Here is a 25,477-nt window from a genome sequence, read left to right as displayed (position 1 = left end):
TCGCAGTCTGGGGGGATTGGGGGAATTGGGGGGGTCGCGTTAGGTTGTGCGTGTTTGTACATTGTTTATGGCGAAGAAATATTTAAATATATATTGTGATAAATGATGGATTCTCTGACTCGAATACACGATGGTTCAGATGTGTCTCGTCGGGGTACAAGGCACCTGCAGCATGCACATATCAGATCTCAACTAATTGCCTCCCATGTCTTCCAGGCCCCGGGTACTGCATGGGCCTCGGCCCTGTGCTGTCCTACTGCAGATTTCTCCGGACAGGCATCGGGAGCGCGGCCAACTACTACAACAACCTGTACGGGGACTTTGTGCGAGTCTGGATCAACGGCGAGGAAACGCTCATCATCAGCAAGTACATGCATAGATTCTATCTTATGTTTCCGAGTGACTTACAAAATGCCCCAGGTTCATGGAATTTAGTGACATTCTCATTAACATGCAATGAACATTATGAGGAGTGTGGTGTACAAGTGCGAGCTCAAGTTAAGCCCCGATACTATTATCTTTATCTTGCTATAGTTTAAATAAATTAACATCGGGCAAAAATACACGTGTGTACCTTGACGTGGTTGTGCATGAGCACGCTGTTGTCTCATTACAAACAGAACTCCGCTTATAAAAGCCCCTACACACTTAGACTGTGGCAGCCATGCCACACTGAGACTGACAGCTCAGGAGGCAGGAAAGAACACCCAAAGCACAGCAGGGGTAAACATGACCCGAGTAAACGCCCCTGTGCATGCGCGTGATTTTATTATATCAAAACCTTGCAACTTCATCTGATCAGCAGACTTTGCAGTCACACCATTTACAATTCCCCAGCGCCCTCTAACGGTAACAATCGGCTTATGGCAAGACGCTTTATTTTTAGTTGAGCGGAACAGCTAAATAAATACATAGCTCTATCGATTGGTTATTTCATGCTGGATCGAGTTCATTTTGAGAGTGACCGACCTTTCTTTCCTTTGAGGGTCGAAAGGGAAAGAAAACAGGCTATGTGTATTTTATGTAAATCGTGTGCAATTGTGAAAATATATAAATCGGCATCACATTTAAAAAGCTGGTAAAAGTTGGTAAAATGTGGCTATTCCTCAGAGTTGGACCGGAACAGAAAATAGTGATACATAACAGTCGTCCACTCGGATAAGGTATTAATGAATAAACTTATCCTGATGATTTTTCACATCACCCACCCATACAACTTACAGATGGGGGTAGGTGATGCTTCTGAATGTAATGGAGAGTCTGTAATATTGCTATAAACTTAATATCACACACAAAGAAAACAAAGGGGAGGCCTCCCTCTTCCCTTCAAAGAATCCTACTCTACCACACTGTTTTCGAAGGGCCATCCAGAGACTCTTCAAGAATAGGTGCATTACTATTACTTCAAGGCTGGCAGCATTCATTTGCTTTAGGGGCTTGATTAAATCCACTGCCATCTGGGAGTTAGCCAGCCCTTGTTTATCAATTGTTTTATTCTGCAGTCCTGACACCAGAAGAGTGTTTCAGGTTGCTCCTCTTCCCAAAAGGGTACCCTGTCCTGATGAAGACCCGCCTTTGAGGCTTAGAATGCCTCCCCACCCCCACAACCTGCCAGGTTGAAACGTCGACATTCCATGCAGCCTGGATTGTAAATTGTTTTCACAAAGGGGTAATTATGAGTGAGACGATTGTCTCTGTTTAGATGAGACTGTACTTAAGCTGTATAATAATCATACATGAACTGGTCTATTTATCCTCTCTTTTTTCGTCTAAAATACTTCACGCACAAGCACTGCTTTCCTGAGCACCCCTTCACGTATTTCTTTGGAGCAACCATATGTGTATATGATGTACTTATATTCAATGATTTAAAAAAATCAGCAAAAGTTATATATTTTAATGTGTTTTTCTTGTGTGTGATGTTCCATTTATTTCAATATTACAAACTCTCCCTTACAGTCAGAAACAGCACCTATCCCCATCTTTAAGTTGCATGGGTGGATTATGTGAAAAATCATCAGAGTAAATTCATTTATTAATACCCTATCTGTTTAGTGGATCTCATAAAGTGGACCACTGTTGTTATGTATCACAAATTACCCAGGCCCTTCGGGTTATTCTTGGGTCACCCCATTATTATGTAATGGGACAGAAAATAGGCCCTGGCACCAAAATAAAAGTGGCCCTCATTAGCGAATCAGATAGTTTAAAAAACGGCCCACACTAGTAAATCAGAGTCGTTTTGAACTTGTAAAGACACATTATTAAGCTATTTTTTTACAAGGTAAGGGAGTCTACATGCATTTTTGCTGCTACAGACAATGTTTTGGTAATATCAGATAAATAAATAGTAAAACCCGGCCTACTAGACCCCAAAAACAGTCGCACAAGCAGCCCAAAAAACGACCCACACATCAACCTGTCAAAACAGCCCATTGGGTAGCGCCTGGTTGCCCTATACGCCAGTCCAACCCTGGAGGGTGGGCTAAATTGTGATTAAATACACGCACCTAAATGTAATATAATGTACTTAAATTGAGAGAAATAGAGGAAAGGGGACAAGAAACGCAGGACAGAGGGAGCAAGAAAGGGATCAAGGGCAGAGAGAGGGACAGACAGAGAGAGGGACTGAGACACCAGGAGGGACAGAAACAGAGGCACAGGACAAAGAAGAGAGGGACACAAGGGTGCAGGGATAGAAAGAGGGATACAGAGGGAGAGGGAAAAGGGCTGAGATACAGAGGGAGAGACAGGTAGAGAGATAGATATATGGATAAGGATGGTCAAGATAGACTGACATACATAGTTATGGATGGATCAGCATAGATTGAAAGGTATAGATAGGTAGCTGTAAGTAGATAGATGAAATTAGATAGCTATTTATGTGGAAAACTTCCATGCAAACTCAAAAGCTTCACTGCATCACAGTGCAGGCTTTGGTTGCTAATATCTTGGTGTGGCGTCCTCCACCTGGGCATTCCCGTTCCTGCCGGGGTCTGTATCTCTGTCAGTGACTGTGCCCCAAGGACGGTTCTAGGATTTTGGGGGCCCTGGGGCCTGGGCAGAGAGGCAATTTGCGAGGCCCCTATAATTCGCATATAACCTGACACATTCGGGACTGTTTGCATCTCAGTCAATGACCCTGTCCCTGAATCTACTTTGTGCAGACCTCTCCTGAGCGGAAGCCCCTCCCTCTCAGCCACCTACATGCACCTCTCAGCATCCCATAAAGGGCTGAGTGTGTGAGAGCTGTGCTTTGCGTCAGAAAGGGTTACAACTGCTGCGTCCCACGGTGCCTCTGAATGGGCAGCAGGACAAACCTGGAGAATGTGTCACCTTTGAACTGGGCCATAAGAGCCCACCCCACCCTCCGCTAGGTATCGCCTCACCATACCATGGTTACAGAGCTCACGGGAGGCCCCTCCAGTGGCTCGATTGCAAGGAGACACCTTGCTCTCAGATTAGAAGAGCAAGGGTCAGGACTCAGGAGAGGACCAGTGTGCTGTGGCTTTGCTGTGACGCACTGGTGCAGGGCCCCGTGTTCGTGGGCTGAGAGCGGGGCCCTGGGCAGCTGCCCACACTGCCCATGCCTAGCGTTGGGCTGTGCACCCCCCTCCATGCCACCAAAAGTGAACAGGAGACTCCACAGGCAGGCACTCCGCGGGCTGGCACCCCACCCCTCTGGGCCCCTGGCACTGCCACTGATGGCTATACCCTGCACAGCCTAGACTACATCCGACCCACAGACAGCCGCTTCTTGCAGCCATCCCTTCCCATGTCAGGAAAGTCATGGCATGTTGGTCTGATGGGGGGGGGGGGAGGGTTGAACACATTGGCAGCTGCTTTGCTTTAACTTGGATAAAGCGTACATTTGATCTCTGTATTCTATGGTTAAATGAGCGACAAGAGAGGAGGACAGAATATGCTTTCCTTCGTTTGACATTGAGTGAGAACAATAGGGTGAATTAGGACTTAACACCTAGGGTTGAGGCATTATTTGGCACTCTTGCGTTTAGGTGGGAATATTTCAGAACATAATACACCAGATGGAGAGTCACATTTTGCTCAGGAGATGTTTGCAGGGAGAGCAAAGGCTGTGCAAAGGATCTCACAAAACCAGAAACCAGGCAAAACCATACTTAAAAAAAAATGAAGAGGTCATGAAAGTCGAAAACAGTTTTTCTAAGCAGAGAGTAACGCAGCTAGTTCATGCACATGAATCTGGTTATGAAAAAGGGGGTAGAGATCACGTATGTGCACATGTGCAGGAACCCACACGTGTGTGTGCTTCTGAATTTCCCCAGAATGCTGTCTCCAAGCCTTCAAGTGGTATTAGTTGTTAGGAAAGTACCAAACCACTCCTCATGGACATTGCCTCTGAGTTACTGTCCATCACTGAATCCTGTCCAGTGCTCACCTGATATACATTATTTACAGAATTGGAGAAACAATAGGCGTATAGAAAAAGGGTTTGCCATGGGAGCATCCCAGGATCGTTTGCTGTGCCGGCAACCGAAAATACTGCCGAAAGATTACTTTAATGTAGGATGCATCCTCAAAATGAGGCACACTGTAGACCCTTTAGTGCATAGTCACTATTGAGTGATACATGCAGTGACCTGGACTCATGATTCAGAGCTCACACATTTGTAAAGGGCAGACTGTTAGTCGCGAATGGACAGCCTCTGCTTTGAACATAGCTTCCAATCCACAGTCGGTACCTTTGGCCTGTGAGAAGGCTTGGCTGCAGAGCAGCTGCTGTGCTTGCATATTTGTGATGGAGCTCAATGCATCAGCGGGTGCTTGCTTGCTTCTCAAGTACGCAGGGACTTCTGGGACTAGAAACACTTTTTCTTGTTCAAATCTGCAGATTATGCAGTAGATGATGGATTATTTGGCAAATGTGGCAAATCCATGATTATGCCGAAAAGAACGCGGTCAGAGGATCACATAATTTCACTGATCCTGCTTATAGCCCTTATTGTCTTATTTAACATTTCCTATACATTGATTTACACACTTGAATGATTCATTGTACCTCTGCCTGTGATTTAATGCACTCTGACACCTAAACTGGGATGAGCAGGGCTATAAAAGAGTTAAATTAAAAAGAAAAATTGGAGGTGCCATTTACATCAATATTTGTGTAACCACCCATACAGACAGAGGAATATTGCATTCTTAGAGTGCATGCACACCTCTTACAAAGGGAGAAGAACAAAGTTAAAAACCTGCCTTCAAATCATAGTTTCTCTGAAGTACTTGTGTGAAGTGAGAATAAGCTGTGCACCTTTGTGTCCTTCCATTGCTTTGGCGTTTAGGTGTTAGGTTCCAGAGAGCTCCCATCCAGTATTATACTCAAACAAAAGAAGGACTGATGGCCCTTTAAATCCTGCCTTTGTTTGTGTGAGCTTGAATGGTAAATAAGGGTAAATTGCATCCCAATGTCGGAAAATTACACCGGGACAAATTCAACATATTTTCCTGGCTAGGCCCAGATCCAGTCAAAAATAGCTACCAGATCTGGGGTCCGGCATAATCCCCCTACTTTCAGGCCCTGCATAGAGGCAAATGATGTACAAATCACAGGTTAAAGTGCATCCCTTTGTGGAAGAGGGATGTGCTAGAATTTGACTGCCACTTCCCTGGGCATGTCCCCAATTGAAACATTTGTACAGGAGCACTCTGCCATGCAGAAGCCTAAGTTTTCACAAGCACAGATTTACTTTGTAAATGTAAGTGTGCTAAAAATCCACAGTTTCCCAGTTTATAGTGCAGATAGGAAACCCTTAACCCCACTATTTGAATATGTACGGTTCTATTAATTCCTATTTTTAGCCTTAATATTGAAAGCACTAAAACCTGTTTCACGGGATATGCATCAGAAGTTGTTGTGAAAAGTGACAGCCACAGCTCACAGGAAAATCACACAGAACAACGGTGTGATTTTCCTGTGAGCTGTTGAGCTTAGATTCCTCACACAATTTTGTTTGTCTCTATAAGGCTGTTTGCAGTACTAACTCTTCAAGATAGTTGCACCTTCACCAACAGAATCACAGGTCATATTGGTCTTTCATTGGACTGACCTCTGTTTTAAGAAGGGCAAAGGAGTCCCCCACCAGTGGGTCCAGTCACTCCCTGCACCTGCCTGTAGGGGTCTGTCTGGGAGCCCGAGGGCCCCCCTTTCCAATGGTGTCCTCTGGAGGTACACTTACTGTGTGGCACCTCTTTGTGATGGACAATCAGTGTACCTCTAAACAGGCTTTCTTGCCTCGGTGACCACATCTATAATATGGTGCAGACCAGGGCTTTAAGTGGGATGAAAAAACTGAGAGGGTCTCTCAAAGGGGCTTGGCCAATGTAATTAAGGGTGTGGCTTAAAAACATACAAGCTAAAAATCTGTGCTTAGCATAGCGCGCTGCCTAACTGGTATTTTACTGCTTCTGTCATTGCAACCAGATATAAAATACAAGTAACATTGCACCTACAACAAGCCAGGACTGTTGGCTTTATCAATGGTTGTTAGTTGCATAAGAGAAAAAAGCAACAACTACGGCTTAGTTGTATATAACATTGAAAATGCTGCAGTTCGGAAATAGACTGTGAAAGAACTATAACAAGTCTCTTTGAAGTTACATCAGAGGCAGTGAAGGGTGGTACTGCTACAGAGTGAAGATTTTTTTTCACCCTAAGGTTGAGGACACCTGCTCTTTAGAACTGCTGATGCTGAGATCTGGCCCACTTGCAGCCCTAGTGCACACACAAAGGTAAAGGATTACCTAATTTCCATAGGCTATGCACCCATGTAAATGAGGGCGTACCCACTTGTTACCTCGCATAGGCACATTTTGTGCCGGCTCGATCCATTTTACAGAAGGGGCTTCACAGGCATCGGCTGCAAATTCTGTAATACCAAAGTGCCACAGGAGAGCAAAAAGCAGCGGCACCCGCCCCTGGAGAACTTTGTATAATATAGCCAATTGTTGATTGATATAACTACAACATTACAACAAGTGTTCTACAGTGCACCAAAATTAAATAAATGGATATTTATTATCAAAGGGTTTTTTCGTGTAGTAAATGTTCAGCGGCCGTTTTAAAATGAGCTTGTTGGATCAGTGAAGGTTTGTCCTTTTCAGAGTACACTTTACAACCAATTTTCTGTTTAAAATGCTTGCGGATAGTAAGGGTTTCATACAGTTGTGTATATATGGCTGACTGGATATTAGAACTCCCCTGTCCTCCCAAAAAGTAAGAAGGGTAGGTTGTCATGAGGAGTGGTTGGAAACACTTTTTAAAATCATTACAGGTGTTAGTGAGGTCAGGAGCCTTTATGTATGAGTGATTAACACTTGGGTGTGACAATTTTGTTTCAGTTTTCTGGACCAGAGGTACACTTCTACATTTACCAAGAGATAATTTCCCAACTAAGTACAATGTTAAACACCAAAATGTAAAAGGGAAGAGCCACCCCATCACAAGCATCCTGTCCATATTCACCCAGTCTCAGACGCCACCTGTGGTTCTTCCCATGGAACCAGCAGGAAAGCTTTCAGCAGCTCACTTAATAGTGTCATCTTCAGGAATTTGGGGCCTCTGGCAAGACATTTTGGGATTCTCTCTTTAACACAACTTTGAATTTATCATCCATTTTTCGTTAATTGAAGCCCTCTTGATGCATAGGAATTCGCGAACAGACAAAACATAGCCAAAAGCTCTCGGAGTCTGTTGACCACCAGCTAATTTGCACTAATAGAAAGCTTCAACGAGCCTGGATGAAGCCTTTTATTTTTCGCTTTGATCTTGAATCTTCAACTTGATAAACACCAACTGCATAAGGGTGGGAGGTTCTAGGTTTGCTCAGGCCAGGCGTGCTCACTAGGCTTCTGTGAAGCTTGCCCAACTTTAACATTGAAAAATGATCAAATTTTCTTGTGGAAATCAGGTACTCAAGTGAGACTTCTGACCAGGGGATGCTGGTATTAAAGGGCAGACAGGGCGTTGCCCCACTAAATTAATGCAAAGAAAAACTCACCAAGCTGCTTCAACCGCAGACTCGGTAGTGTGTCTCAAGCAGTAAGCCGTAACTCGTGTTTTGTCAGATAAGGAAAACTGGAGGTGAATACGCTTGTGCCTGGCTGGGCGAGAGTTTATTTGCTCTGGAGGCACCAGGTAGTGTGGTGATGCCAGGGTGGGGGATGCTGCATTTCTTGATGGCTGCAATTGTGCTTGCTTTTGGGCGTTAAGTTCTGCGACCAGGGCGGGGTCCGCAGGATGGGCTGCCCTGGTGTCATCCAAAGTGCAAGCCTATCCTGATGTGGGTACGGTTTTGCTTTGAAGAGGATGGGCTGGGGGAAGAGCCCGCAGTATATTTGGGACCTATGAGGAGAGAAGTGATCAGAGCACTTGCAAGCTGCTCTGGGCACAGTGGACAGTGCAACTTAAACAGAAAAGTGAACATTTTGCTCCAGGCCAGTAGCTGCTCCGCCACTATGGCTGAGGAGCATCGCCCCACCTACCAACAGCTAAAACAAATGGAAAATAAAAGTATAATAAACCTTTGTTTGTTATCGTTTTATTTTTCCCTTTGAGTCAAGGCTTGGGGGCGAGGCCAGGGTGATGACAGGCTGGAGGGGGAGTGTTGGGCACTGCTATTCAGTGCGCATGGCGGATATGGCTGGCCGTCATGCGCATTGAAGCTCTTTTCATCTCCAGCTGCATTGCTGGGTTGGAGAGAGCACGCACAGCCTCACAGTCTCTCAGAATGCAGCACACATAGAAAGAGGAAGTAATGAGGACAAATAAATATAATTCTCCTTGTTATGCATTTTGAAGCATTCCCAGGTTTATCACTAATGGCAAATCTGGGAATGTGCCAAAATCCATGGGTGGATGCGTGGGTACAGCCATGCTCCATCCATGGAATGCCTCCCTGGGGCAGAGTAATGCAACGCAGCGATTTGCGGTGCATTGCGTTACTTTAGTTTTATCAAGCCACGCAGGGCCATGCATACATCTAACTTAAGAGTTGTGTCACTTTTGCGCCCCATTGCATGGTGCAAGGGCGACGCAACTCTTTGACAAATATGTCCCATGATATTTAACAAGAGCTTCATATAAATCATTTCTAACATTACTTGTCTGTTTGTGCTTAACTTACTAGTCAGGCATCATTACGGCAGCTCTAGAGCACGTTTTATAGTTCTTTCTTCTTACAATTTCTGAAGTGTCTGTACTGATAGGATAGAAAAACACAGGCTTTCAGGGATTTAACTATTATTTTTGTACTATTCGGGACATTTAAATGCCAGTAGAAAACTGATCAGGTAGGCGATAGGCCCTGAGTGGCTAAACACCTCGCTTTTACAGCCTCCTATCCCCCATTATGTTTAAAAAGGCTTTCAGTGTCAGAAGGGGATGGAGACAGGCAGAGAACAGAACATGTCTGAACTGCCCAAATTGTCACTTCCCAGGGCGTCGTCATCAGCTCTGGCCTTCCGCACTCCAGCAGCCTTGTTGTTCCTCAGCTTGACATCCGCAACAACGCCCCCTCCCAAATACACTGCAGGGCTCTGCTTGAGTGGGTGGGGGAAAGGGAGGGTTTAGTGATCTTGCAGCCAGGTGTCTGTGTGTGCATGCAGGGTGGATATTGAGTGTTGTGAATGTGTGAGTGCAGGGTGCATGGTGAGGGTGTGTGACTGCAGAGTGAGTAGTCCATGTTTGAGTACAGGGTGAGTAACGAGAGTACACTGGGTGAGTGGTAAAACATTGAGTGTAGGGCAAAAGGTGTGCATGTGTGAGGTTTATGAACGGCTTGCCTGTGTGAGCACAGAGTGAATTGTGTGACTGCAGGAGTACACTGTGTGACAGGTATGTGGGGTTGAGTGGTGTGAATGCCCTAGATGAGTGATGTACTCTTGTCAGTGCAGGGTGAGTGGTATGCTTGTTTAAGTGTACAAGTGAGAGAAGCAGTGTCAGTGAGTGCAGAGTGAGTGGAGCGATGTGTATGTGTGAGTGCAGGGTGAGTGATGTGTCTCACGACTGCAGAAAGAGTGCTGTCTTTGCGAGTACATTTTCACCTTTTTTTCAAAATATATACCCAGCTTTCTTGAAAGAATTGTTGAAAATGCAACATTTGCACCCATGTTTTCTCAAATGTTCTTGCAGTGGGAAAGACCCCTCCCCCCCCTCAAAGTCTGATTCCGTTTTTTGATTTAACTTAATAATCAACTTTCGGCCAGCCACTTTTAAAATGTACCAGCAGACCCGGCTTTTGAATATCCCCATTACTTTACCAGGAGGCCCCTTGGAAGGTGAGGCCCTGGGCAACTGCCCACTTTGCCTATGTTTTCAAACTTCTAGCTGTAGCAGCACCAGCATAAGAACTCGTGGTTGTTCATTAAGTCTGCAGTGCTAAAGTTTACTGTTACATGGTCTCCAAAGCTTGGTAAGAAACTCAAAACCAGCACTCTGGAGCAGCTCACAAAGCAACGACATCAGAAGCTGTCTCTGGCTGCCCACCCACTATTTTATCATTTGCGCTCAGTTATCTTCCAGAGAGGGCCGAGGACCACAACACGGAGTGGTGGATTCCGCGAGGGCAATTTCAGCAGAGGCGATCCCTGACTCCTCACTCTGTTTGTAATGGTAGTATTCACTCTCCCTGCTCTATCCAACCGAATATTGATGAATACAACAGTGGGATCTCATCAGCAGGGCACACTGTAGTAGTCATCCCAGTAGCAGCAGTACAGGCTGTGTCTATTGGCAAGGATGCTGATGACAGTTGTGTTCATTCTTCTTATTGAATGAATACATATACAGTCTCTTGAGTTTTGTCTCAACTCAATATCTTTCTCATATCACATGACCCACTAGTGCCACCAAAAGACTGGTCATTGTCAACTACTTCCTTAGGTTATTCCACTTTCTACATAAACATCACAATCCAAAGCTGTAAAGCCACTTCAAGCCAATATGATCTGATTCACACAGACATTGTGCTAACTCGGTGCTGTAGGATCTGCCATCTTTGTTTTTGGAAGGCCTCGTACTGTGCACCTGTGTAGGGCGCTGCTTCTGATGCTTTGATTCCTATAGTAGAGAAATGCATTGCACAGTCGGCAGGATTGAAGGGACACCTTCCTGCACAAAAACAATCCTGAGAGGTGTTTCCCTCTTCCTATGTGTGCAGTGCAGCACACACAGAAAGAGGAAAAAGGAGGAAAAATAGAGATATTTCTCCTTGTTATGCCTCACTTCGGAAGGGGTAAGATTTTGATGCAGTCCAAGTCCTTGTAAATCTTGGAATGCGTAAAAACGATGGGAGTTGAGTAAGGCGACGGTTGCCTTACTCAAGATTTATGAGCCCATTGTGGCTTTGCATGGCTTCTTAAATCTGACTCCGACCTTGTGTCACCCGGTGCAAACATGACGTAAGGCTCTTATAAATATGCCCCTAGTTTTTTAGATGCATCTAGTTATATTGCCTATTGTGCTGAGTGGCCACCCGGAACTCTGCAGATCATGGATTCACAAATATTAGAATTAATGCATCCATTTATGACTTGAGGGCATAAAAATGAGAATCAACGAGATGGATAAATTAACAATTATTATTACTGAGCCGAAGAACCATTGAATATTCTGTAGGTGCTATATGGACAGCAATATTACGTAGGTGTTGCTGTACTCAACAGTTGATCTAACTACAGCACACTACATTCCTTTAGTTACTTCCTCTCTTTCGTCTTTGTCCCTGAAGGCACCTTCTTTGCTTCAGAACCTTTATCCTAGAGGATATCTGTGACTGAGAGACACCTGCAGAAAGAGCGAAGGAGGGACTGACGGATGGGTGGAGGGGCACAGACAGTAACAAAGCAATAGGGGAGCTCGAGTGGAGATTCAAGAGTAGCAATTATGTAGAATATGGGGAGATGAGGTTAACACAAATAATAATATAGCAGCAGATACTTTTAAAGGGCAGAAATTGGTCTGTGAAGTAGCAGATAGCTTTTAAATGACAAAGTTATCAAGAAATGTTAAAAGGAGTTTTACCACCTTGGCCTGAGTGATATATAGTACACTTCGTATTATCACTGATAATATAGTATAATTTGGCGCAATTTAGTTTTGAAGCCACTAAGGATTGTCAATATTTTTTCCGTGATCAACATTTCAAGCACATCCTCAACTTATCAAACAATTTGCAATAGCTAAATATAGCAGCAGCAGAATAAGCAGTGGAAAAGTTTCGTATTGGAAAAAAGAAAACCACATTCAGCTGGGAGTAAACATGTTAATTTCTGCTCAAAAGGATTAGTAAACTGACAAAACGTATGTTTGGTAGATTGTGTTATCTATCACTTTGACAGTCAGTGTGACAGCTGTTGTGAGGTGTTAGTACTGCTGGAAAACAACATAAGGCACCTATTTTTAAAAATCAGACATAAACAGGCAATGAGATATGGCCTGACAAGACCAATCTTTTTGGTTTAATTTATGAAAAATATTCCAGTACTAATTAACTTTCTATTATTATTCTGGCTGACTTTTCCGTATTAGTACTCTGCTTGAAACGTTACATAACTCACGTTAATTAAAGATGGAACGAAAGTGAACACTTTTGTGGTAAACAAGGGACTAGGGAACCATTTGGCGGAAGTCCGGAAAAAGGACGGAAAACTGTTTTGTCTAATGAATCAAAGGCAACTAGGGCTAGTAGTTAAAACAGCGACATCTTAAGGATTTGGGGGGTCCTGGGCTAAACCTATATAGGGGGCCCGTGTTCGGAACAACTTTGAATGTATGATCCAATGTGCGCTCTTTCATGCCCTCATGTAATTTACCGAATCGGTATTTTACCGATTTCTTAAAATTCCGATTCGGTAAATTACCGAATCCAGAAAATCAGCCACCTACATCTCAAGTGCCTCAATACCGGTCGGTAATGGGATATTTACCGATTTACGGCCGTTACCGACCGGTATTTAGGTACCTACATATGGCCCTAAGTACGGTCTGACACACTTCTATCTTGAAAAGAGTCTCATGGCAGGAAACAACATCACATACCTTGAGAAAGTGCCAGCTGTAGGAGAATGTCAATATAAAAGGTCAAACCAGTGATTACAAAAATATGACTGAGTTACACCGAGTAACAATGGAGGGATAAAAAAGAGAATGGCATAGAAAAAGAAGGTTGTAATCAGAGGGATAAATAATGCGAAGAAAAGGGACACCCTGCTAATAATACAAATGCCTGAGGAAGGGGAAAAATCAATGTATAAGAACCAGAGGCAACTTAAATATTTTAATTTACCATCATCTGTTAATGAAAAAAAGTGAATAAAAAAGGCCTTATGAATACATACAGGGTGTATCACAAACATATTTTTTATTATTTAGTTTTGAATTCTCATTAATAAATATACTGAAAGAATTAATAAGGAACACTATTAAGACAATATATTCTTCATAAAGTCAGATAAATGTACCACATACACACCTGAACAGCAGAGTACATGAGATGTATACAGCGGTGGATACGTAAGTGATATTTGATATTATGATCAGTTGACAGAACAGTCATTGTTTCATTCTGTTGGATAGATTTCTTTTGAATAAGTCTCCATGTTGCTTGTATTAAAAAACACAAAGAGATAACAACAGTAATTTGAGGTTCATGTTTTTTCTGAACATTTTATTGGTATGGCACAATCTGAGTGCAGTATCTGGTATAAACAGACATAGCTTCCATTTGCCCTCTCATCCATCTCACTCTCTCTCCACCCCAGCACTCTAGCATTTTTTTAAATTTTCCCTTTTCCTTTTCCTGAATCCATTCTTTGCCTTTTTAAACATTTAACTGTCCTCAATTGCATTCCACATGTCATTGATTTCACAAAATCACTGAGAATTTCACCTGAGCAGAACCTGAACATGCAGGATCACATCAGTTCAGCCACCAAAGGAGGTAACTTTTAACTGAGCATCCTAAGGAAAATCAAGCCCTTCCTCCCTGTGAATTACTTAAAATCAGTCATCCAAGCCCTAGTGATTTCCAGGCTGGACTATGGAAATGCAACCCTGTGTGGCCTACCCAGAACTAAGTTGGCCCCGCCAAGAGCCTCCCTTAACTCAGCTGCAAGGCTTGTTACAGGATCTAAATGCAATGCCCACATCACATCTGATCTGAAATTTCTAAACTGGCTTCCCTACAAGGCAAGATTCCATCTAAGAATTGCCTGTTTAACAGACAAAGCCATTTACTCCAACACCCTGAAATACATTGCAGAAAAACTGGAGTTGTCTGGTGGCTCTAGAACCTCAAGAAGCACCTCATTGTTACTGCTGATACCACAGAAATGCAAGAAGAAAAAACTTACAACGTGCCTTTTCTGGTATTGCACCTAGAATCTGGAACTCCCTGCCATCTGAAATCAGAATCAAGCAGTCATCTGCATCTTTAAAAAAACAAGCGAAAATGCTATTGATGAACAAATTCTTGCTCTAGCTCCCATTATTTTGACACATCCTACACCGATAATTCAAACTGGATGCACTGGTAATCTATCTCATGACACTTTGCCTACTGCTTTGATCTCTCAAGTGGACTAGAGGGATTTCCTCACCCTGCCTGTGTATTGCTTCATCTGGTACTATCGTTGTGATCAAAATTATTGTTTAATATGGCCTGCCCTACCTCTCTTCCTCACCTTTACCTTGTTTAGAACATTTGGATGGACTACTGGTAGCTCTCCACCTCCACCTAGGCTCCAGGCCTCCTGCACTTTTATTGTGATTGTGTTTACAGTTTGTTATTGTCTGATTCACCTGTCCACTCACTTGCATATATGTAAATTGCTCTGATACCAAGGAGAGCAACCAGCGTGTGTGCTCGCTTTGTGTGATCCCAGAGGCACTAACATATTGCAGAAGGCGCTGCATAAGCTTCTGCAGCCCTTTCTCTGCTACTGCTAGCACTGGTGAACATGTAGCATCATGCAATCTTGAGAGAGCGTTCTCTTATTTACATGGGGGCATGGCCCTGGACAAAAGAGGACATCACTTTGCCCCCATGACTACACCTATCACCTATTACAGACATGGGCGTAGAGCCTAACAGGCCCTTAGGAGGCAAATAGACAGTGCATCGCAAAAAGACTGGCAATACCTAAATTAAACATAAATAAGAAATGGTAATAGTTGAAGATAAATCTCTCTGATTCCAGATGCATGATAATCTGTAACGTTCTAAATAGTGGGGCTCACACATAGAGTAGGCTTCTTACTAGACACATAAGGCCAGGTGCCAATGAATGCATTTTGGCTCTAGTTCTTTTGGAGCATAGCGCTTTAGAAACTAGGGCATAGATCTACATAAACAATATTTCTAAGCCCTACCTAATTTGGAATAATGGAAAGGGGCAGATCTCTTCTGACTGTAATAATGAATGTGGTGGCACTGCATTTGTGAGACTATACTCTCCCTTGTACAGTAGCGCTCCCCACATAAATGGTGCAATGACCATTTCTCCCGCAACAAATGATTTCAGAACATATATCATGCTCCTTCGTTAGTTGGTGCAAATTGTAGTGCACTTGTATGTTTTCCCCATATGCGCTGTATGAATGGGGCATTAGTCAGAGGGGCATAACGATGCTACCTATTTTATATGCACTGAAACATCAACACTTTTCTTTGCAACTGTTCCTGAAAGTTCCTGTGAAGGGTGGGGGTAAACTTACAGTGCCCCACTCAAGGGTGGGGGTACACTTACAGTGTCCCACCCTTCTTTTCGGGGCACAATGCCATAAAAAGATAGTGGGGAGGGGATGCACTTAGTAAGAAACCAGATTTGACTCTGATTCACAAGCTTCTTCCTACTGTTAACTGTGGTAAGAACAGAACAGCTTGTGCACTGCCCACTGCTGTCAAGGGATGTAAGTTCAAGAAGCAAAATGTCCTGCCAGTCTCTTTTTTATCAGCTCAAAGTGACATTGTTGGGAAAGTGTAGTTTCACTTTGTTACAAACTAATCGGTATTCTTGGCACGCGATTACTTCAAGTACTGTTAAGCATAAGGTGATATCATATTAAAGTGATATGATTAAATATTCTAATTTAAACATCTGTATGTAGGTGTACCAAGAAATACACAGGTGACCGCTGTGTTTCAATGTCAATTTTCCTGAATCTAGCTGGCAGGGAAAGACACTTGAGGATAGACTTGGGTAAAATGTCCATAATCCTAAAGTCTATTGAGGGTATCCTGGTACTATTTATTTACTTTGTATTTTTACATAGCGCTTCTCTTCTCTAGGTGGTTGTTAGTGCTTTTTACAATTTAACAACCAAAGTGAAGCAAGTTCTTCTGCAAAGTAAATTGTAACTTACAAACAGAAGGATGAAAACAGGAAAGATTAACACTTATTACACTAAGTGCCCCGCGGACACAACAAATGAGTTCGCCCACTTTCTGTGCCCCTATTGGACTTTGGTGCTACATAAGGGTCCGGAAATGGACCTGCACTACATGTGCACTAGCATGATCTCAAGTGGCATTCCATCATTGGGGACGTGGCCCCATGAAAATGAGAAAACCCTTTGCAACTAAGTCATATTGTAACTGCAAGTGCAGAAGCAAAGGAGTTGTTTGGAGGTGCAATGACCCTGTGCCACATAGAGGTGATGTACAAGAGCATCCCTTGGAAGTGTATCGGGGTGCAGGGGGGTCACCAATCACACTTAGACACCCCACCTTCTCCCACCGGCACGGATATCTATGCTTCAAACAACCATCACAGTCATCCCGCCTTTCATTAATGCATTGCTCCTAGTGCAGGCATGAATGTGCAGCTCTAGTAAGGACAGCACATTTATAGTAATAGGGCGCACTGTTCCGGTCTGTGCCTGGAGCACACAGTTAAAGGACGACCACAGTGCAGGCCGGGGCAGCGTGCCTGATTTGTCGTACATGTCCAGGTTTCATCTTTCTTGTAGTGGATGTTATAGATAGTATTTTATGGAATGAGAGGAGAGAGCATTTCTCAAAAAGGGTAGATAGGCAGGGGAGAGGGGAAAGTTGTAGGTACAGGAGTTATGACATAGTTGCAACTGAATCAAATTGGTAGAGGCTATGGAATTTGGGCTAGGATCTCGGGACCACCTGAGAGCCTTCTTTGGGTTTTTGGTGCAGGTGATCCTAGAGTTTCACAGAAGGTGCCAAGTAAGAGTATAATCTGCATTAGAGAATAGAGAGTCTAATGCTGGGAATATTAGCAAAGATGTATATGCACATATGAGACACAGAGAATGTTATAATTCCTGCTACTTACTAATTTCCTAGTACCTGTGATTAGATCAGATAACTTTGTCAGCATGGGCTGTTAACTCCTTACAGCTGCAAAGCCGTGCATTCCTTTAAAGCAGCTTTCTTTTATGACATATTACAATCACTTCTTATTTTGTGCTTCTGAACATTTCCTATCACTACCGTTTGAAAAAGAGAGGCATAAAAAATGCTTCAGCTGTTTTAAACACGATGAGGCTTATTTACAAGCCCCTTGCGCCGCATGGGAAACATGGGAAAATTGGTCAACACATTTTTTAATTTAGGAGCATTAACTGCCCACTCCAGGTTTAGATTAGAAATGAGTTTTAATCAACTACAAGGCTTAAATCAATCAATGCAATCAACTATCCATGCAGTTGTCACTATGCTGCTTTGACAACATTTAAATGTATTCCCAAGAAATAGGATTGTTGCAACTGAAGATGAGCTAAAGAACTTACTACTGAATAGCAAACGTCCCCCAATATCTGATTTAAAATCTCTACTGAAGCTGGTAGAGAAACCTTTAGTTAAAAAAAATAGTACATTTGCCTTCCATGGCATTGACAAGGAATGCATAGCAAAAGACTAGAACTCAAATTATATAGAAAGTTCTTACACAACCACAAGGCACGTCTTCACAGATTCTAATTTCGATTCTGGACTCCAATTGTTTTTTTTTAAATGATTTAGACTGTCACGCATTTCACTTTTTTTACAGTTTGAAGGTTGCTTGTCAAGTTCCGTAAACATCGACACGGAATGTATAGGTAATATATCCTTGGAAACAATTAAATTCATTCTATATTAATCTATATATAGATATATATCTATATATCAGTTACGGCTGGATTTCAGGCATAAGAAAAAAATACTTTGTTGTTAAAGCAGCGTTAATACAATCAAAAACGCATGGTTGGCATGCTTTCTGGCGTACCAAACAAAATTATCGAGTGCAGGACAATATTTCTTTCACTTGCGGTCTCTCACATAGTAGTTTAGACTGACAGTGTCAGCCAAATCAAGATAAAGTCTTATGGTCGTCAGACAATCCATGAATGCAGTTATTTAATGAATCGAAGTAAGTGCATATGATGTATAGGAGTGCCATTTATTTTAGAAGTCTGAGTCTTTGAAATTGATTTTGCATTTATTGTATTGAGTTTTAAGTAACTTACACAATAAACGTATTTAATTACCTATTTAGTATCCTAGCCAGTGTTCAGTAACTAAGGCGGGCCACAGCAATCATAGCTCACTTACTTATTGCATGTAATGTATGTTTCGTTGTGATGCCTGGATCAGAAGCCAGATGATCATTCCATCTGATCTACATCCATTCAATGTCATGTGATGTTGTTTTCGGCACAATGGTTTTGCGAAGTAATTTCTAGCGATTGATATGCTAATTAACGGTTTGACATCTGAAAATCTTCCTCTTTTTGGTGATAGAATGTTGGTAATATGGAACTTTGGTACACTATAGAGAATTTTAAAATCAAATCAATCATTTCCTGGGAGTCAATGGAGAGCTTAGAGAATTGAACCAGTGAGGGCTCTTAGCAGACCTTGGATGGCGATTCTAGCTGCTAAATTTCTATATATTTGGAGCTTTCTGAGGAGTATACTGTTGAATGCTTATCGTTTGTGGTGTATGTGAGATACATTACATGTAGAATGCTCTTTTTTCAGATCATCAGCTACATTCCATGTGATGAAACATGAACACTACACTTCAAGATTTGGTAGTAGACTTGGATTACAGTGCGTTGGAATGAATGAAAATGGGATTATTTTCAACAGTAATCCATCTCTTTGGAAAGAGATCCGGCCTTATTTCAACAAAGGTAATGCATTCCCCTTAAAAGTCTACTTTAACCATCACAATAAATTTGAGCCGTTTTAAAACCAACTTCTCATTTATTTGAAATTCTTAGAGAGTATTATAACGTGGACGTGGACCTATACGTAGCAGGCATCATTGTATACTTTACAAAAGTATTTTCCACTGCTTTGACTATCAATGACCCACTTTTATCTTGACATTTATGCTTTAAATACAATTCAAAACAAAGTCTATTTTATACCAGCAATGCTCCCCGTTGTACATATAATGCATTTTGTACTATTACATGACCAATTTCATTTTAATTTGTAAGAGTCCTCAATGCCCATTCGTGAGAAAATGCCCCTTTTTGTATGGCCACCCCTGTTTCCCGTGGACTGGTACAGCTGGTTTTTGAACTCGGTGTAATGGGGTGATGCTGTTCAGTTCATTTAAATTTCTAGCAAGGCCATAGTATAAGGTGTAAGCGAATACACCAATGGCATAGAAAGTTAAATGTCACCTTTGGACTGCAGTTCTTATTGTTCCATTCACTAGGTAAATATTATGTCAGGAATCCTGGAGTTTGTGATTTCTGGGACTCTTGCCCAGTGTCGTAGGGATGCAGTCATGTTTCCCAGACGCTGGTGGGTGGGGAGGTGAAGGAGGGTGGCTCATCAATGAGTGCACCAGGGTTGGACCCTCCTTACCTGCTCCCTTATGACGTTGATTAAAAAAAATATGCCCCTATAGCTGCAGATGTGAATGATCATAGAAAGCCTGGAAAAACACAAATTCACTCACCGGATTTCCTTTTCCAGCCTTTATGTGCTTATGCACATGTGCAGCCATGAACAGGCAGGTTGTCGTCTAAAAGCATTTGCTGGGCTGCCGATCGCACAGCCGTGATGTCTGGGAGGTCATCAGCCCAGCAAAGCCATGACATTTGGCACTGAACTCCACTCCCTCATGACATGTCTGTAATTTCATGTAATTTCATGACATGTATTTCGTGTAGTATGATTTACGCACCCTGTTCTGGTTACCTCTAAATATGGTTTTTATGATTATGAGGTTGTCTTGCATATTATGGTTTAGGCTAGTGAGATTATGTTCCACCCTGTGCTTTATGCCCCTAATGTTAGTGATACTTAGGAGGTTAGAGTCTAATATTAGACTGTTGAGACTATGGGCGTACAATGCGTTTGGCGCCTAATGTGATGCTGTGCGTCATGTGGTTTATGCTACAGTCTGATGCTAAGTACAGTGATTACCAGTGGTTACTAGTTGTACGTTTATGATCTGTTTTACCTTTACTAAGTTCGCTTTGTGATGGCTCTGACAGTGGTCCAGTTGGCCCTGTCATGTGTAAACAATTCCCTTGTAAATATGATCTAGTGCCAGGTGGCACCATGTATCCTGTGTGATTCCCTAGGTGAAGGGCCCATGAAATACCAGCGGAATCATAGAGACTCCCAAGCAGTAAAGCTTTCTCCACTAACAACCTGTTCCTAATCGCCTCACTTCTCAGACTGCACATTAATTCAGATATCTTCAACCGACGTCTGGAATATGCGCCCCCTTTTTGTCCTTATACTTCTCCTCACCACCGCTTTTCTCAGTATCAGTATCAGTATTTCTTTATTCGATGAATAAAACATCATAAAAGCACATAAATACACAGTTAAAATACAATTAAATCATGTCAAGATCCTGACTGTTACAACACATTTAAAAGAGTAAGAAACTCGTCAATACATTTCATTTACAATAATACAATCGAATATATAATATCATAATACAAAACTATAATAAAAGACAAATATGCTTGATATGTGGTAAGAGCATACTATCCACTTTCCGATTAGTCTATTACCAATAGTATCAAATCTAGCCCGAAGGGCTATATTGTTGAAAGCCCTCTATCCTATTGGGTAAGTTGGGACTTGAGTCTCCTTATTCGTATCAACCAGGCTCTTCCAATGAATTTGGCTACGCCACATACCATCAAAGAGGAAGACGTATCAGTACAAAGGACACGCAGCGCCATTACATGGCATCTGAGGCCCAATTGTTTACATAAGGGTTTTAACCAAATCCTCCTCGGCACCCTGTATGCTGGACAAGCAAACATAAGGTGTGCTACAGATTCTAAAGGTGCTGCACAGCACGGACAAGCCTTAGAAGAGCCACATAGGTTGTTCCACCCAGAAGTGAATGCATTTACTGGGAGGATCCCAAACCTAACTTTTAGATACAATGATCTATCCAAAGGTTTCTCAATAAAATCAAGAAGTGGTTCGAATAACCTAGACCATTTGAACTCTAGGAATCGCTCAGTAAGAACACCCCCTGTACCTCTACTAGAGGTCTCCCGCTGCACCCAATCCCAATACAGCTTCTTAATAACTAATTTGGGTGGAGGGGTTTGACTCCTCCATAGATCACTCAAACCCAAAAAGCCAACCATCTGTCTCAAGTTACACAGCCACTTAATCCTATTACCTCTATCGAGTAGGATAAGATCATCTAGAGCGGCTGCATAGTTTTGGAGCTCTTCAGTTCTTCTCAATCGCACCCAGAAAAGTAGAGGGCGAAGGCGCACTAATTCTTTAAGGGGGCGCCTGCCCATATCTAGACGTAAAGGGATTAATGGGGTGGAGACTGGTAATGCTACAAGATCCCTCAGGAACTGGTTTTCTGATGTAGTTATCTCCGGGATGTTCTCAAACCCCCATAATTCAGAGCCATAGAGTGCAGATGGCAAAACCTGTCCTTCATAAATTGCGAGGATAGGTGCCACTGGTTTGCTCATAGACGCCCTATGTTCTCGCAAAACCGCCCCAGCTACTCTTTTAAAGTTTAATAGCGTTTTAGCCAGATGGTCTTTCCAGGTCATCCGGCTATTCACCCTAACCCCCAAATAATCAAAACTATCCACCATCTCCAAGAGTTCACCATTTAACATGAGGGAGTTCTTAAATCTTTTGGGTGGTGCAAGGGCCATTAGCTTAGTTTTGGAGGTATTAATTGTGAGACCCCTGTCCTTACAGAATTCACTAAAGCGATTCAAAAGCTTTTGGAGCCCTGCTGGGGTTTTCGAGATCAAGATGGTATCATCCGCGAAGAGAAGAGTAGGGGTTTTTTCCCCGGCCAGGGATGGTGCGTCCGCCGGCTCTTCCCTCAGATAATCCACCACACCATTCACGAATAGGGAAAATAGAGTCGGCGCCATAACACATCCCTGGCGAACTCCTCTCCTCACGGGCACCCTCTCCGTCAGTTGTCCCTGAGTGCCCCATCTGATCCTCGCATAATTACCCTCATGGAGTCTCACAATGAAATCCAACAATGGAACCGGGAAACCCATCTTCTCCAGGATTTCCCACAACCTTGCTCGAGGGACCAGGTCGAACGCCATCCTAAGGTCTATGAAAGCCAGATAGAGGCTACCGCGATTAATTGTCACCGACTTCCAATAGATCGCAAGGAGGCGGAAGACCTGGTCCATCGTGCCCACTTTTTTCCGGAACCCGGCCTGGAAATGGGAGAGCACCTGTTCCTCCTCCATCCATGCACCCACCCTCAAGATGATGACCCTGCCAACCACTTTCTGGATCACGTCAATCAGACTGATCGGTCTGTAGTTAGCAGGGTCATCTCTATCACCTTTTTTGTATACTGTGATCACCTCAGCACCCCTCCACGAATCTGGGATGGGGTGCCCCCTGGAAATTAAATTCATTATCAATGCAATGGCTGAAGCCCAGGTTGTGGGATCTTCCAAAAGGAGATCCCCAGGTATGCCATCTTGACCGGCGGCCTTCCTCGGGGTCAGGTGTTTTATAGCCAGTTCTACTTCCGAAGTCAAGAACGGTTCTGCGGGTGCCGTGATGGAAGAAGCCCGTCTGACTGGATCAGAAGGGGAGGCTCTGATTGCCTCTAATCCGCCATATATATTTGAAAAATGGGAATACCATTGTTGGCTGGTAATATGATTCACAAGTACTGGTTGGTTACCTTGTCTAGCCTTATTGATCAGATCCCAAAACAATGAGGCATTTTTCTTTTCGGAGGCACTTTTGAGATCCTGCCAATACTGTTCTTCCCAGTCTTTTTTTGCTCGTATTTGTTCTTTTGCATACTCCTTCCTTGCAACTCTAATTAGGGGTTGATTCTTTTTACGCAGGGCTACAGTTAACTCACGTCTTTTAGCCCGGCACTTTACAGAGTACCAGGGGTTACTAGGTTTGGGGGTTATTTTTTTCGAGCTCGGAATTAAAAAATAGTTGCCCACTTCCTCGATAGCCTTTATATAAATCTGAGGAAGAAGCGACTCATGAGTATCCCCTGTTTCTGGGTCTAATCCCGTCAATTCACAAGTCAGGTCTTCAATATGAGCCCTGATATTAACCAGTTTCTCTGGGTCGGAGCTAATCTTCTCCCATTTCAGCCTCCGATTTCCATTATATGGGACCACCTCATTTGTTCGCCTCGGTAGGGGTTGCTTAATACTACCTTTTAGTTTGCTCCACCGTAACTTCAGACTCAGTGGGTTATGATCACTGTCCTGCGAGGGAACCACCTCCATATCCACTAAGTCACACCACATGGTGATGTCCAGTAAAATGTAATCAATTCGGGACGGGCCATTAAGTCTATTAAACGTCATGGCCCCCTCCCGATCAGAGGATGATCTACCATTCAATGCTCTTAATTTGAAATCAACAGTGAGAGCGTTAATCTGCAGAGCCTTAGTTGTCCATTTCCTGATTGGAGGTATTGACAAGGTAGGGATAGACCAATTTGCATCCTCCTCCGCTATGCCCAGAAGGTCATCCCTGCTTAGGGGTTCAAATGTACAATTGAAATCCCCACCCACAAGGAATTTAGATGATGGGGGGCAGTTACCTAAGGCCTGCTCTAAGAGCATAAAGGTTTTTGACGTTTTATCTCCCTGGATCCCTCTATCATAAACATTAAATAGTTCTACTCGGCTGTCTTTTGTCTGGCCTACAATTGTTAGATGTTGGATATCCTCACTTTCCAGATCATGAGCAGAAACCTTCCAATTTAATTCTACTTTTATCCATACATGTAATCGGCTGGCCTGCCCTTACCACCGCTGTGAGCGGGTAGCCAATAGGTTACATATCCCGATTTAAAAACGGGGGATAAACTCCATGTTTCCTGGAACATGCATACGTCATATTTTTCAATAAAGTTGTGCCATTCTGGGAGGGCCAACTTATTCCTCAGGCCTGCTATGTTCCAAGAAACTAAATGAATGATCTTTTTATTATTAGAGGGCAGGGTGATGGGAACTTCTTTGCTGCCCCCCACTTCTCGTGGTTCCAGGGCATTGGGAATTTGGAAATACTCTGTAGGGATTAGGGAACAACCCCCTCCGTCCATACGGACCGAAGATGCACAATCCAGACCTGAGGGATCCGCAGGGGCCATAATCCCATTAGGCAGTTCTTTAGCCTTACCATGCGTCACCCGCCCTTTTCCCACTAGCCTGGAAGCACTAGAGCTATCCCCCCATTCCTTCCCGATCCTTAAACATCAATCACAATCATCCATACCCGAGAACACATCGAACCTGTTCATTGTCTCCAGGGGTGTAAAAGGCCTTAAGTACTCCTTTCGCTGGTTATTATACCTAGGGAATCTAGGGGGGATCACATTCCAACCATGGGGATCAGATAACATATTCCTGCCATAGGGTATTGTCGGGATACTTAATGTTGCTTTACCCTTATTCGTATGGTGGGATGGAGGGAAAACCAGAGATCTCGGGTAAAAATAAGTTAAAGCTCGAGGGCTAATACAACTGTCACTCACTCCCGGGGGCCAATTTATTATGTAGTCAACCACACCCGGGTCTCTAAAATTGATCAGGACTATATCTCCCTCAACATCTTTACGTCTACCACCTATCCAGGGAAGGCGCCTGACGTGTAATATCTCCCCATTAAGATTATTGTTTATTGGTCTATATGTACTTAGCCAATGTACAATTTTATTTTTCAGCTGGAAAAAACCTTCTCTCTTATTATCCGCTAGCTCGGGAACCACCGCTTTTCTAGTAACACCCTTCTCAAATCCTGACCACCCTCCTCCTCCTCATTTTCCCAACATGGCCGCCACTCGAGTTAAGTCTGGAACTAATTGCTACAAAATCATTTATCCTCCTAACCTGACTAAAGCATAACACCATTGAATGTTTCCCTGATTCCCTCTTTGTTGATCAATTTTACAATGGTCGTTATGGGAGGCTCAAAAACGATTTCATTTTTTTCACACACAACAT

General features: G+C 43.1%; 1 protein-coding gene across 1 annotated transcript in view; it reads left to right on the top strand.

The window, feature by feature from the left end:
- Positions 1-25,477, top strand: part of CYP19A1 (cytochrome P450 family 19 subfamily A member 1) — a 209,783-nt gene that overhangs the window by 49,676 nt on the left and 134,630 nt on the right. The window contains exons 3-4 of the mRNA XM_085646336.1: positions 217-367; positions 19,029-19,183. Coding sequence (XP_085502462.1) covers positions 217-367; positions 19,029-19,183 — 306 coding nt within the window. The remainder of the gene's footprint in view (positions 1-216; positions 368-19,028; positions 19,184-25,477) is intronic.

The sequence above is a fragment of the Triturus cristatus genome, chromosome 3_1 (assembly GCF_964204655.1).
Source record: "Triturus cristatus chromosome 3_1, aTriCri1.1, whole genome shotgun sequence".
NCBI classification, from domain to species: domain Eukaryota; kingdom Metazoa; phylum Chordata; class Amphibia; order Caudata; family Salamandridae; genus Triturus; species Triturus cristatus.
The sequence above is the reverse complement of the archived record's forward strand: the minus strand, read 5'-3'. Positions and strand labels throughout refer to the sequence as shown.